Source organism: Sapajus apella, unplaced genomic scaffold (genome assembly GCF_009761245.1).
Source record: "Sapajus apella isolate SASKATOON/1434 unplaced genomic scaffold, GSC_monkey_1.0 scaffold5, whole genome shotgun sequence".
NCBI lineage: Eukaryota > Metazoa > Chordata > Mammalia > Primates > Cebidae > Sapajus > Sapajus apella.
Window position 1 is genome coordinate 10091988 of NW_022436945.1, and position 16369 is coordinate 10108356.

A 16369-nucleotide genomic window follows, 5' to 3' on the forward strand; every position below is an offset into this window, starting at 1 on the left:
ATGGAAACAAAGAGCAAGTCATCATTGTTTTAATTTATCAGAGTATCAGATGAGATTTTCATATAATATTCCCTAAGAAAGACATCAAGTACCTGGTAAATAAGTACTTTTATTGAGAATTGTAATGTCCATGAGTATAATTTTCTAATTATTGATGGGCACTTTAATTTCATGATTTATTGACCACAATCAGGCATTGCATTTGGCATGGAGGATACAATGATGAATTTTTCACTGTTCCTAGGGAAATGTCAGCTCTGTGGGATAGGTGTACAAGGAAGCTAATGATTACAATTCAGTATGGCATCAGTTGAGTATAATATTCTACCAGGATGCAAGGAAGGAAGCCTACTCCAGTATTAACATATTTCAAAGAAAATTGCTGGAAAAGAGAATGTTCAAGCTCTGCCCCAAAGGATGAGTAGGAGGATTAACCAATTAAAAGACATCATGTGAATATTCCAAGCAGAGAGAGAAACATGTGCAAAGGCTGGGCAAGGAAAAAATGTATAGGTATTAAAGATATTGTATATATGAACTAAAACTCTATTGCAAGATGATGATCATCTACCACCCGCAACACTTCAAACAATAACAGAGTATATTTCCTTCTTTATTATTTCAGGACTTTCCACATTTTCTTACTGATTTTTATTTTAATCAGGGTGGTGGCACAATGATCACTTTACCTATCTACTTTTCTTTCCAAATCTGAACTTCTTGGGAGCATAGACTAGGCTATTTTTATCTTTTTACTTCTAAGTGTATTCACCACATACTGACTTCATAAATAATTCTTGAAGTGAGCTAAACTGAATGAATGGAAGTGCAGAAAGTAAGATGGGCCGGTGCCTTTATGTGCTCTGGTGAAGCACTTCATATCTTCACAAGGAATAGATAGGAGCACTTGATCCTCACAGGAACCATGACGCAGCAGTGCTTGGTATTATTTTTCCTAGTTCGAGAAAATGAAACATGAGTCAAAGAATCTCAGTAACTTGACTAAGATCACTTGGTCACCTGGTTTTAGTTTATGCGGAGTGGAGACAAGGATATCTATTTCAACTTACCTGTTCCAGACCTGCCGCAGTATGCATTATGCACAAAAAGAGGCTTAAAGTTACTTCTCAAAAAGAATGGATTTGATGGTCACACAACAATGTGAATGTACTTAACACCAGAGAACTGTAAACTTAAAAATGGGTGAAATGGTAAATTTCATGTTACAAAATAGTGGGCTTTCTTATCCAGCTCCCTGATTTGTCCAGAGAGTGTATACACCCTTCTTGGCTTTAATGGGGCTTCCTAGTTTTTATTTTCTGTTGGCATTTACAACTTCCAGTTAGATGCAAATAAACAAATGCCATGTTTGTAAACCAAACAAAAGCTAGAAGGTACTATTCATCAGTGGAGTTCCAATGCGCTACTAACATGGGATTCAAACACCATGGGCATATCGGTTGCCAGGCAGACTTATTAAAAATTTAGATTCCTGGACCCCTTCCCTAGAGATTCTGCCTAATATTTCTGGAGTTGCATTCAGAAGTCTTTTTAAAAATAATGTTCCTAGATATTTTTATGGGTAATATTCAATTAACATTTTGAAACCGCAGCTCCAGGGTGACTGAACCATAATACCAAAGAGCCAGATCTCTACAGAAGCTACCTCCCGTAAGAAGCAGTATAGCACTGCTTGAGAGTATGAGGTTTGAGAAGCAACAAAGAAAGCTCGAATCCCAGCTCCACTGCTTACTAGCTATGTGACCACAGGTAAATAATGTAACCTCTGCAAACCCACATTCTTTACCTTCAAAATAAAAATAAGAGGACGCAACCTGACTTGGTTATAGAAACAATAAAATAAAGTGTATTACCTGGAAGTTAGCAGCTGCTCAATAAATGTTAGCTTTGAGTATTACCTTTTTTATCAGTTCAAAAGTGCATACATTTTTACACTTTCATCTGTGGAATTTTACAGTTATTGTCAGCAAGTTATTGACACTTTTTATTAACAGCAACAAATGCTGGGATCAAGGCATAATAGAGATTAGACGAAAGAGATTATTATTACTATGTTGAATAAAACTTCGGTTGCTGAGAACTAGAAGTTCCTTCAGATTTCCAGTGGCAGGAGTGGGGCGACAATTTTGGTGGAGGAACGGCCTCAATAATCCCTAAAAAGAACGTATTCATGCAGTTGACAATGAATGCTCAAAGTACTTATTCTACATAGAATTTTATTAAGATTTTCAAGAGGAAAAACTTATGTAGAAGAGATGCATATGGATCAAGAAGCAGAAGTCAAGGTGGTGATAAAAACGTACCCTGAAAGAAACAAAATTATCATAAAGCAATGATCACATCAGATTTTATGCTATCAAATGCTTTTGAATATATGAATAAGAAAATAGGAGTGAGGGTGAGAAAAGACCACAGCTGACTTTCTCATTTACAAATATTAAAATCTTCAGTAAACTAAGCATAAGGTTCTTGGGGATAATAACCTGAAAATGTGAAATATGTTGATGCATATCACCTGAAAGGAGATTTATGTATGCAGCATGCAGTTCAATTCCCACCAGGATACAAAGACTCTTTAATCTGTACTTCTGTCTTTGATCTCTTTATTGAGCTGTAGCCTCTTATCTCCAACATATTATAAAACATTGCCATTCTCCTCGCCTGTGTTGCCTTGATACCATTATGTTTAAAAGTCCTCTCAGAAGTCCAGTTTTCTTTCCGGATTTCCTCTGGTTATGTCTATAATACCAGATTTTGTTACTTATCAGGCTTCAAACCACAGACTTCTACTTAACAGAAGTCTCCCCAGCCTTACATTCTGCAAGTTGCCATGTTTTGTAATTTTTTTTTTTGTTTTGAGATGGAGTCTTGCTCTGTTACCCAGGCTGGATTGCAGTGGCACACAATTTCAGCTCACTGCAACCTCTGCCTTCCAGGTTCAAGCGATTCTACTGCCTCAGCCTCCTGAGTAACAGATATTACATGTGCTACCACCACACCCAGCTAATTTTTGTATTTTTACTGGAGACGGTCTTCCGTTGGCAAGGCTGGTCTCGAACTCCTGACCTCGGGTGATCCACCCAACCCGGCTTTCCAAAGTGCTGATATTACAGGTGTGAGCCACTGTGCCTGGCCATAATTTTTTTCTTTTCCTTTCCCTGCCTGCCTTCACAAACATTTGATAAAGGTGTACCACATACCAGCAGTTCTACAGAAATAAGATGAATGAGGCCAGGTGCAGTAACTCACACCTATAATCCCAGCACTTTGGGAGGCCAAGTCGGGTGGATTATGAGGTCAGGATATCGAGACCATCCTGGCTAACATGGTGAAACCCTGTCTCTACTAAAAATGCAAACAAATTAGCCAAGCCTAGTGGCACGCACCTGTAGTCCCAGCTACTCAGGTGGCTGAGGTTTAAACCTGGGAGAATCGCCTAAACCTGGGAGGCGGAGGTTGCAGTGAGCCAAGATTGCACCACTGCACTCCAGTCTGGACAACAGAGCAAGACTCCCTCTCAAAAAAAAAAAAAAAAAAAAAAAAAAAAATGAATGAACATTCCCACCTTTGTTTATCATATTGTCTAATAGGAGAGAAAATTATTTAGGAAAGGAATTCAATTAAAACTATTTTTTTCAACTTTACTTATTTTTAAAATTAGCATAAATTTGTAGATATTTATTGCAAACATGATGTTTTCAAGTATGTATACATTGTGGAATGGTTAAATCAACTGAGTAACAAATCGTGACCTCACATAGTCATCATTTCTGTACAGAGGACACTTAGCCACTCTCTTAGCATTTGCCAAGAATATGATATATTGTTATTAACTATATGCACCCTGTTGTACAATAGATCTCTGGAACTTATTCCTTCTATGTAATTGTAAATATATATTATTTGACCAACATCTCCCCAACCCACTTCCCCGTAACTGCCACAGCCACTGGTAGGTACCATTTTACCCTCTGCTGTGAAATCAACTTTTTTAGAAACTGGAGGACATCATGTTAAGTGAAATAAGCCAAGAACAAGATGACAAATTCCACATGATACCACTTGTATGTGGAACCTAAAACAGTCAATTTAAATTACAGAATTAAAATAAATAACAGCACAAGTCTCCTTAGGAGTTCAAAAAAGGGAACAAGCAACTCCCCAATAATGAAAATAATTATGCAATAATTTTATTATGTAATGATGTAAATGCTAATTTATATTATTAATACAAACCTTATTTGTAACTAGGCAAAACAATTCTAAGAGATATTCATATGAGTTCATCTTATAGATAAGCAAATGGAGAGACAGGCTTAGTACCTTGACAACATCACATAGTTGATAGGTTATGGAGATTTTAGCATTAGGCTCAGCTGAGGAGTTGGTCTGCGTCTTGAATGGTGTTTAACTCTGCATCTCATGGTGATAGGAAGTAGTTGCTTGAGGCAAAAAGAGAACATGCAAAAGCTGAACAGTTTGGAATACGATCATATAAAAGGTGAATTAAGGGGGCGTGAAATTCATGAGTGAAGGAATGAGGTGGAAATAGAATGACAGCAAATATCAAGGAAGGACCTGAAGTAAGAGAATGAGAGTTTTCAGGTAACACTAAGGAGGCCAATGTGGCTGAAATAGAGACGGTGAAGGGAAGGGTAAAAAGAGATAAGGTCAAAAAGGATGTGTTGACCAAATTTGGGAGGAATTTGTAAACCTTTATGACACTTTGAGCTTTCTTTTGTAGTGAGGCAAGGTATCTAAAATTTTCATTAGAAATCTGACAAGATATGGCTCTAGGAAGGCAAGGGCAGAAGCAGAGAGATGGTTAGGAGACTATTAGGTGACTCAGACAAGATGAGATGGTAGGTGTGATCAGGAGACAAGAGGTGCAGGTAGGTCAGATTCTGGACATATTTTGAAAATAGAGTTGAGAGGATTTGCTGGTGGTTTGGATGTAGGTTATAGAAGACCGTGATGTGTCACTGAGAACTCCAGAGTTTTTGGTCTGAATGTCGGTATGGATGGTGTCTTCTTAACTGAGACAGGAAGACATAGGGAAGAAGTGTTTTGATATAACTTCAAATTTAGAAATACAATTCTAGTGCCAGTGTGGGAGACGCCTTGGAAGGAATCATAAGTCAAAACAGGGAGATCAGTTTGGAGTCTCAGTCATCGATGAAGAATGTTGATGAAGTTTCTACCAGTGACCAGGGCAGTGGAGAATGGAGAAAGGGACTTGATTGGAGACGGTGCTGGGGTGGTTTTGGGAATGGATTGGATATAGTTGAAGGGGGAGGGTCTAAAACAGGAAATTCCATTGTTTCATGACTAGCTAGTAAGATACTTCTCAGACTTGGCCCTGGGAAGCCGGTATCTCTCCAACTGGTCCAATACCAAGAATGTAACATCTTTCCTATTTCAAAATGCTTATATTCACCCTTCTTCATATCTTTTCTTTGGGATGAGCTTCAGAATGGGGAAGTCTTCCCAGCTCCCCTCATTTCTATGTGATCTTGAAAAATGAATAAACCGAGTTTTCAAGTTTAAGGTGCTCAATATTTTTAATTTCTATTGAAAATTCCACATTATCATGCCTGAGCATTTGTAGTATCATCTTAACAAAACTAACCTAGTTTTCATGTCTTCAATCCTAAGTCCCCAGTATCCTGTGTATCATTAGCACGCTCCTCCTTTACAAATACTTTTCCATTGTTATTTGCTAACTCAGCAAACTTGAATAGCTCTAAGTTCTCCCAGAGATGATACCCACATTAACTTCTACTGAAGATTTTATATTTGCGCCAGAGAGTAACTCCTAACTTTATTATGTAGTGTTCTCTAAAAACATTGCCTACTTTACTGGAGACCCACTGACTCTCTGACACACTGCCTGATAACACCTCTCTACCCATTTTCCCTACCTGCTCTGAAACTCAATTTCCAGATTAATCTTTCTAAAAATCAACCCCAATATAGCCATTTCTTTCCTCTGAAACACATTTTTACACTCTATTACCTAGTGATATACTTACAAACTTCATCCCACTGACTCAGTAGTTCTGACTTATTTTGCTCATTCCACACAGTTCACAGAACAGTACACTCCCATCAGAAATGTCTCACATCGACTATAGTGTTCTTTGGGGAATTTAGCAGGTATTCTCAGGGCCACATAAATGTGTCTCCAAGTAGAACAATCATAACATGTATGAAGCCATCACCTCTGTAGTCCCTACTATGTGCCAAGTCATTTTTGAACATTTAAAAGGTATGAACTCATTCAATCCACCTAACAATCCTATGAAATAGGAACTATTATAGTTTTGTTTTATAGTTGAAGAAACTAAGGCACAGCGATGGTAAGCAGTGTGACCCAAGGTCACATGACTAATAAATGGGAGAGCTGGAATTTAATCTCAGATGGTCTGGCCCTGAAGTCAGTGTTCTCAATTGCTCTGGCAAGCTGCCTCCCTCCTTAAATTCCTGCCACCCACCACCTGCCACCTCTTTCCCCAGCATTGACGACTGAGAACTACCAAGCTTAATCAGTTTTAAACAAGTTTCACATAAGATCTCAATTTATTTGGAAGGTGGCCTGGGTCAACCAAGCCACCAATGACTGTTCCGTCTTTTACCTGTCTCCTTGATTATCTTTCTCAGATACCACTCATAATTTACTTACCATAAACTGTCTTCATTCTCGTCAACAACAAATCTCCAACTAGATTTTAAAAATGTTCAAAATCAAATCATAATCAGAACTCCAAACTGCTCTTTTGATTTCCCAACTTCGTCAATGGTTAATCTAACTTCAAAGTGACTCCTGTAACCTCTCTGTCCCTTACCCGGTCCATCTCCACATGCAATCCGCTTCTAAGTTTTGTTTTTTCATACATTACTAATGTCGTTATTGGTCTTCTCTATTTTTTCTATTTATAGGGTGGAGATGCCTCATACACTAACTGTCCCAGAGTAAGGAAGCGATGAATTGAGGGTTGATGGTTGCTTGAGATTCTCACTGTCCTTTCCCCAGCTATCATATGTCTTTATCTGGCCTTCCAAATACAATATAACTAAACTTGAGCGTTTCACCCCATGTATCCATCCTAAATTCCACTGCCAATTTAGTTAATCTAAGGAAGAACCCATCTTCTCCCGACCATCACCTTCCTCTCTATATCATTGTCTGCTGAAATGAGGATACATTCCCCAGTTGGTATGAAAAAGTCTGAAACTCAATTTCCAGATTAATCTTCCTAAAAACCAACTCCAATGAAGCCATTTCCTTGCTCTGAAACACACTGTTACACTCTATTAGCTGGTGATATAATTACAGACTCCTCCCTTGGCAGGTCCATCTCACTGATGGGGTAGTTCTGACTCATTTTGCTCATTCCACACAGTTTACAGAACAATACACGGCTGTCAGTAATGTCTCAGCACACCATTGATTTGCCCTTCCCACCCCTTTTCCTCTTCTTCCACTGCATATGTTGTACCCTCTTAGGAAAGCAGACCGCAGCTACTTGCATAAAAACTTCAGTGTGTTCCTACCTTTATGCCTGGTTTTTGCTGTTTATGTCATTGGGAGTGCTGTTCCGCCCCTGCCTGTCTGCCTTTGTATGTTGACACATTCACATGATCTTTTTGTTCTTATTCCAAGTGCTTTCTTGCTTTTTTGACTCTCAATAATTTTTTTTGGAACTTACGTTATTCATCCTTCTGTTTGGCTATTACCCTCATCTTCTTTACTCAATTTGAAAATTCCTGAAGACAGGAAATTGGCTTTATCTAACTCGGTAGCCCTTGCAACATATAGTGGACATTAAATAACAATATGTTGGATTGAGATAACTGCTAACCCTCAGATGACTATATAGAGAAAATATAGATCATTGTTAAAACATAATCTAATGCCATTTTGCAAATGACATTAAGTCAGAGGCTAGGATGAGATAGGAAAAAGCTCTCTAAATTCCAGACCACGGGAAGGACATGTTGAGATTAAGTAGCTCCTGGAATCATCTTTAGAAATCCCGAAATCTTGGCTAAATATTTACCTATGTTTTCTACATATTTACTTGAACAATTTGTCTCATTTTTTAGCACAAACACCGAACATCTCTGAAGCTCTGTTTCCTTTCCTGTAAAGCCAAGTAACAATATCTATTTTACAAGGGGGTTATGAGGAATAAAGGAAATGTAGTTTAAGTAAGGTAATAATTTCTGCTTAAAAAGCACTATTGCATATAGTAGGTACTAAAAATGTGTTAGTTTCTTCCTCCTGTCGTGGGTGCACATGGCCCATTTAACTGAAGGGATCTGGGATCCGTAATTAATCCTTAGCACCAGAGCTGAGACCCCATAGTGTGGCCTGTGGAGCCATTTACTCAGGGGACAGCCACACACAAACCATTAGCCTTCAGAGGATAAGGAGGCTCTGAGCAGTACACTCTCATACTTTTGCAAAAAGAAAAAAAATTCTATTTGAAGGATACAGCTATCTGATGCCCTCCAATTCTGTCAAGGGTAATTTCAAGGACTAAAATCAAATTTAGAAGGAATGACATTCTGACTGTGCTTTTCACTGGTTTTTCTACAAACCACCTAAAATCATCTCCCTGACTTTCACCCAGCCCACTCGACTTCCATGACTGTAAGACAAAACTGTGCCTAGGGACTGAGCAGAACTGAGGCTCTAGGTTCTGTCCAGTCCCTGCAGGAGCAGGCGAGGTCTGGAACAAACACCTCTGCCATTTTTATTCATCTACACACTCTTCGATGCATTTTTTTTGTGTGTCTTAGAAGTGAAAAATAATATGAGATTCAAAAACATGGAATTGGTGAAGACGTAACAGTAGAAACACTACTAAATGGTTTTCAGGAGGCATTGTAAATAGATTCAAATTTTCTGGAATGCAATTTTTTCCTCCTCATTTCTTATTACTTTCTTATTTTTGTGTCTCTCCTATCTCTTCATTTTCTCTTTGTTCTGTAGCCTTCTCTGAACAGCGTTTCTGTCATCAGGGCTTTGAAATATATATTGTTAAATATTCTTAACTTCATGTAATTAAACAAAGGAAGGAAGTCAGTCTAAATCGATGGCAAACTGGAGAATTAAGCAATTTTTAAGGAAATGAAGGATTATTACTCTTAGGGACATACTGAAACTATTGAAAACAGTAACGTGCTATATCACTTAGGAAGTGGATGGCTGCCTTAACTCCTACATAAGCACATTTTGTAAATTTATTGTTTGAAATAATTTGTTGTGCTACAGACCTTTGCTCTTTAAATAGACTGGTATTTATTTTTTTACAAATTGCTTAGCAAACTTTTTTTTTTTATTTGATCATTGAGAATGTTGAGATATAAATGCAAATCTTCTTTGCTTAAAACTTGGTGCTAGTAAGGTCAAGACCATACAGTAAATCTCTGTATCTGCCAGTTCTCTCACTATTGTACAACCACAAGTGTCTGAACAAGAAATTCAGATCGTAAGCAGCAGTGTGGGAGAGGAGGACGTGGATGAATCCGTCCAGTATGCCTCCTCATATTGGAAAATGGCTTTATTTTCATCTGATAGGCACCTGTGGTTAGTAGCTTCATATTTCTTTGTGAGAATCAGTTGTCTTAGAATTTTAAAAGTAATTTTCATACCGACATTGTTGCTTTAATAATTTATTATGTTTACTATTTCAACTGTGCTGTGTGGTAATGTTACTTAAAACTAGATGAGAATTTTCTGCTTTCATTGACATTTCTTGCATGGATATTTATATTCTACTCATTAGGGCTAACAATACTATGTGAGCTCATAGAATTGCATTGGAATTCTCACAAGGAAAAATAATGATCCATTTTATGAGATGAGTGATTTTTACAAACTGTTATTTCCAACCCAGAGTGGTTTTTCCTGTGATTAAAACGTATTTCTCAATTAAATTAAAATGTAAATATAGACAGTCTATGTTTATGATTATAATAGAATTATTTAAGGAAGGTTTTATATCAACCTGCTATTAATATTTTATGCATAAACTGTGTGGGTTTTATTGTTGGGCCAGTTCTTCCATGTTCCATTTTCAAGATTACTGGAAGTGCTATGAAAACTTAATCATACTGTTCAGGTTTTATCAGTTTTTACCCACTCTACTCAGGGAAATTAAGTAGGCTGCTTTCCTACATACTTTATAAGTTATGCCAGTGATATAAACTACTAAAACCTCAGAATAACCTGACACTGAATTATGAACAATTTACCATGCTTTAAAGAATGTTTTTATTACACAGATATGGAGTGACTCTTAAATTAACAAGTGCTATATTTACAGTTTCTTATAAAATTAAAGATCTAGAAGCTTACTTCAAGAAGCCATTATTCCAACTTTTTAATTTTTATTAGAAATATAAAATATTTATATTAGAAATGGCATATAATGCTATGAATTTAATTATGATTCTTTTAGGGTTTTATTTTCTTTCTGGTGTCCTATAACTTGTCAAATATTTGGATAAAATAAACTGTAAATAATATTTTCTAACATGATACTTTTTGTTGTTGTTTTTAGTGATCTCAGTGAAAACCAAATTCAGGCAATCCCAAGGAAGGCTTTCCGTGGGGCAGTTGACATAAAAAATTTGTAAGTATATAGTTTTAAATTTATAGTGTTTTATCGTCTATTTTCAAAGTCAATTTTATATTAAATAACATGTCACAAAGAAATGGTGAAAGCCCTGTGTATATTTATGTTTGCGTAGGAGACCTTGTAACAGTAAGTTGTAAATTGTTTTCACAAGCTGTTTGACGATATACTCATTTAGAAGATGCATGGAAACAAGTCATCATTGAATTTATTATTTAATCCTTGTGATTAATCTTTTGAAACCTAAGAGGTTATTTGATTACCAGATATTTGTGATTTTTTTTCCTAATTTTTCTGTCAGCTTACTTCAGTAACTACATTTTTAGTTGTTGTTGGTGTTTATTAGAAATGCAGAATATGGTCTATTATTTTCTGGAAAGAGTAGATAGTATTTTCTTCTTGGAGACACCTGTAGCCTAAAGCTACAGGCTTTTCCAGAGTTTTGTGATCACCATTTTCGTTAAATGCCAAAAGCATGAGAATGACAAAATTATGTCTTTCCCTTTTGTGTGAATGTTTTTCTTAAGGTTTTCCCTCATATCCTCATGAAAGAATATACTTATAGCCTCCTTTACAAAAAGAAAAGTGCATTTCTGTATTGTCCTTTGACAAACCTTCAGCCTGGTGTTTCAATTATAGGCATTTTTTAAAGTGCCTATATTTCTAAAGGTACATATCAGATTTAGGATCTCAGTGACAATGATAATATCGATATATATCTCACTAAATTTAAAATACGATATTAGCTTCTAAAAATGATGGATTTTTATAGACTATGAATGGCAGAGCATAAATGTTTTTCTTAGCTTTTACGTTAGTTTGGAATGTAGGGGAGAAAAGCCCCTGTGTGCTGAGATTAACTGTCAGGAATTTAATATTTCTTAGCTAGTAATAAACAGGGCAGGCACTTTTTCAAGAATTAACTTATATTCAGAATTCTCCATGGTTGGATCCAATGCTTTTTTTTTCAGTAGCAAAAGCAAGACAGATGTTTTCCCTTGTCAAAGAAGACAACTGTTTATAAAGCCACAGATTTTGGCCTCTATGTCTTCTTCTTAATGTAAATGATTTTTTTTAAATTGTACTTTCTTAATGTACAGGAAAAGACTCAAAGGTACAATCTTCTAAGTTATAAATGTATAAAGCCATTAAAGCTATGGCTTTAGGTTTTTTTGGGTGCTTAATTTAATAGGATTTTATTTGCTTTCTTTTTATCTTTGCCAGTTAGGGCTTCCTGAAGCCTTCAGGTAGACTCATTGATATAGGTGTTTAAATCTACCTGGCCAGAACAGCGTTAAGAATCCCTATGTAGCACTTACTGAAGTTGCCATCAGTTAGCTGTAAAAGTACAGCAATAGCTACAGTTGACCATCCCTTAGTAATGCTATTTGCAATCTTACAATAGTATTACCTCTAATTCCTTAAAACAGGTGGCTTTTAATCTTCTTAGTAAAGATATTCAGGGAATCCAAGTGGCCCTTCTCCCACATTTAAGGACATGTGCAGAAGCAAGGACCAGTCATGATGAGATTCTTCTTTATAGATTTTGTATTTATCCTTAAAACATGTGATTTTAAAAGTTTAATTAGAGATAAACGATGCTAGTCAATATCCTATCTAATGGAATGCTGATTTAGAAAAGTTTTCAAATCTTTCCCCCTGTAAGGCATAATTTTTCCTCAAATTTTAAATATTTTTATTATCATTTATGCAGTTAGATGAGTTTAAGACTGGAGTCTCAGAACATTTTGTTATTTTTTGGACTTGTAGATATGAGCAAATTAGTCTGCTTCATTAAGTTTTTACTTTTTTTTTTCTTTTTTTTTTTTTTTTTTGAGACAGAGTCACACTCTGTCACCCAGGCTGGAATGCAGTGACACAATCTCGGCTCACTGCAACCTCTGCCTCCTGGCTTCAAGCAATTCTCCTGCCTCAGCCTCCCAAGGAGCTGGTATTACAGGTGCCCTTCACCATGCTCAGCTACTTTTTTTTCTTTTTTTTTTTTTTTAACATCTTGCTCTGTTACCCAGGCTGGAATGCAGTGGCACGATCCAGATTTCGGCTCACTGCAACCTCTGTCTCCTGGGTTCAAGTGATGTTCCTGCCTCTGCCTCCCGAATAGTTGGGATTACAGGCGCCCACCACCCATCCATCTAAATTTTGTATTTTAATAGAGATGAGGTTTCACCATGTTGTCCAGGCTGGTCTCAAACTCCTGACCTCAGGTGATCCACCTGCCTCGACCTCCCAAAAGTGCTGGGGTTACAGGCTTGAGCCATTGCAGCTGGACAATTTTTAGTTTTACAAAGTAAACAATAGTTGGGTTTCGTATGGCTATTAGGGAAAGAAGGTGTATGAAAAACCTTTTAAAACAGTAAAATGCTATGAAAATATAGCATTTCATTTGCAAGTATTTGACTAATCAACTGCTAAAAGTGAACCCTGAAAAATGCGTTGTAAGGAGACAGGAAAGTAGAACATGAAGTGATTAGCAATATTGACTAGATATGACTATTCTATTAGGGGTCACTTTGACATGAAGTTACAAAATAGAAAAAGAAAGTATACTTAGAAAGTACTAAATGAATATACACAACACCTTGATTTGTGAACAAGACATTAAAGGTTGTAGGTGCTGAGAAAAGAGAAAAAAAATATCGCTTGAAGTTATCAGGGAATGGTTAGATAAGTAGACTAAAACCATAGTGCAAGTGGTGTGCGCGCACGCGTGTGTGTGTGTGTGTGTGTGTGTGTAATGTAAGGGATGGAATGTGCGCACCCTCCAGTTGGTTTTGTTGTGTTTTGTGTTGTTTTTTTGAAACAGTTGCTCTGTCGCCCAGGCTGGAGTGCAGTGGAACAATCTCAGCTCACTGCAACCTTTGCCTCCCAGGTTCAAGCGATTCTCTAGCCTTGGCCTCCTGAGTAGCTGGGATTGCAGGTGCCGGCCACTACACCCGGCTAATTTTTGTATTTTTAGTAGAGATGGGGTTTCACCATGTTGCACAGGCTGGTGTTGAACTCCTGACCTCAAATTATACACTTGTGTTGACCTTCTAAAGTGCTGGGATTACAGCGGTGAGCCACCGCGCCCAGCTGCCCCTGTTTTTTAAAGGCAAAGTGGTGTGTATCCTGAATAGCAGCAGTGGTAAGAATTATAAGAATCTGAATGTAGGAGGAGGTTAGTATTGCAGTGTCTGTGTTATTTCACCTTTGGAGGCTTATGTTCCTACAAAAGAAAAGGGGCTTCAGAAACTGTGTGGGTACTGAATGATGGTGATCTAAAGAACAATTTATTCTCTTCCATGTAATGTGAAAGACAGTGAGAGAAATATTAAAATATCACAATGAATGTATAGGCTTATTGTATGAATTGGCATGACAGCTGCAATATTATGAAAATTTTTATAGGAAAAGGCATTTTCTAGAATTAAAAAATAGTTCAAACTACATTGTTCAAAAGAAAGTTCCAATATTATGGAGCTTTATATGAAGTTTAATTTTATCGTTAAAACTTACGAAGGCTATCTGGTAAAATATATTAAAACTGAGGGTACATTTGTATTGATATTATTATGAAACTGGTGACCATAAGTCACTGTCATGACTTAATACATTTCCATTAATATTAGCATTATTAATATTATTAGTATTTGGTGTAAGAAGAAGGTACCCATTTCCATTTATCACGCCAGTATGTACATTGGAAAGTTGAAATTTAGTGTAAGAAGAAGGTATTTCATCCCATTCATCACACCAGTATGGACCTTTACAAGTTGAAAAACCCTGCATCATGCCATCGTGGCTACTGTTCAGAGTTAAAAGAAGCTGCTCAGGAGTATGTACCTTAGCTGCATCGAGGCCATACTTTGTATGGCACTATGTAAAAGCCCTGTCTGATGCACTGTAACAGGTTTAGGGGATTTACCACATTAAGCCTTAGAGCAAATTCCAGTGTTCACAAGATTTTCAGTAAAAGCATTTGCTTTAATCTTGTGGATTGACTAAATATGCTCAAGGCGGTGTCCCAGTGATATGAAATTGATGCTGTGGAAATTTTGCAAATTAGCAGATCTCATTCCCCTTCCTCCAGGCAAGTCACACTAGAACTATTCTAAACAGATGGACATTTATCTTGCTCTTAAACATCTCCAGTGAGGACTTCCCATAACTTTTTTGCCTCTCTCTATTCATTTCTTAACTGGATTAAAATTTTGTACATTTTATTTCGCTACCTTATTTTTCCCAGCCACAATTTAAACTACTTTTTCCCTTGCCATTTTAGACAGTGAGATGTGCTATGAGAATAATAAGATCATATGAAAATATCAACTAAATTATAGTGTTTATTATAGTCACTGGTGTCACATTTCCATAGGATTTACATTTGTGTTTTTAAACTCCAAAACCAAATATGAACTAAAGTATCGATAGCATGTCGTTATCAACTGATGCTTTAACAAAATATAACCAATATTTATGAAAATTTTATTTAGAAACGTGTATATATATTGAAAAGCTTTAGCACTAGTACAATAAAGCCTCTCCTGCCTTCTTAACAAATCTTGAACAGGGTCATGTTACGTTGTGCCACTGATTTTTTTTCAAGTATCTATTAGGCATTTCCATTTAATTGGTAACTTAGGAAAATATTAAATTAAATCTCACTTTACTACCAAGAATTGTGAGCTTATTCTTGAAGTACTTATAGTACTTAGTAAGTATCAGAATATTTCAAGTCTTTGTTTTTAAGATAAAACATTCTTAGTTATGCTAGGATTAAAGAAAAAAAGTACAAATATATAAACTTTAAAATTTCATAGATCACTAGTTTTTAGTTGTATCACAAAAGCAAAATCTAACTTACATCACCATTAGTTTCTTTAGTGAGTTAAATATGATTACTCAAATTAATTAAATTCAAAGAAGAATTATCTTAAATGTACTACGTGAAATAAACCACACCTATTTTGCTTCTTTAATTTTGCAATATACCCACAAACTGCATTCTCTGTTCCAATCAAAATTTACTATTGTTTGTTTATAAATAAATATATCTCTTTCCAATTTGCTTGCATCATCTCAATTCCATTAATCACATATTAGTCTTATAATCTTTTTCCAGGAACAAAATGCTTTTTGGTAAACAATATGTTGGGGGGGATGTTTTATTTTTATTTTTATTTTTTTTTGTACATGCATTACTTTTTAGACAAGGTTTTAAGTCACAAGATGATTCATCACGGTTCGCTTTAGGTAAGCCAAGATATTGTTTGGAAAATAAATATATATATTCCTATGACATTTTAGGAAAGAAGTCACCCAATTTGGAATACATTATTTATTAGCATAAAAAGATTTGGCAAACAGAATAGAGAGAGTTAATCTATGTGTTGTTGCAGAGCTATTTACATTAGTGAGGAATTTTGTTTTTCTGCTGGAACTCTGTCATTTTCAAGTTTTGTATCGATGGATCCGTTATAACCCATAGAAGGAAAACTCACAGTTCCATCCCAGATACACAGAGATGCTTACATATTTCATCATATTGTTACATTTTTCTCATTTTAAATATATCTTTTCTAGTTTTCACTGTCATCTACATAATTCCTAATGATAAGAGAGCAAAGGTTGCTCACTTGGTATAGAATCAATATTTAACAAACAGAGAAAAGAGTGGCAAATGCAAGACCTCATTTAGGTTT

The 16369-nt window shown here is 36.1% G+C and overlaps 1 protein-coding gene across 9 annotated transcripts in view; it reads left to right on the forward strand.

Annotated features, from left to right (window-relative positions):
* Positions 1-16369, forward strand: part of SLIT2 (slit guidance ligand 2) — a 381892-nt gene that overhangs the window by 212043 nt on the left and 153480 nt on the right. For all 9 annotated transcript variants that reach the window (XM_032273416.1, XM_032273409.1, XM_032273421.1 and 6 more), the window contains exon 5: positions 10593-10664. In XM_032273416.1, coding sequence (XP_032129307.1) covers positions 10593-10664 — 72 coding nt within the window. The remainder of the gene's footprint in view (positions 1-10592; positions 10665-16369) is intronic.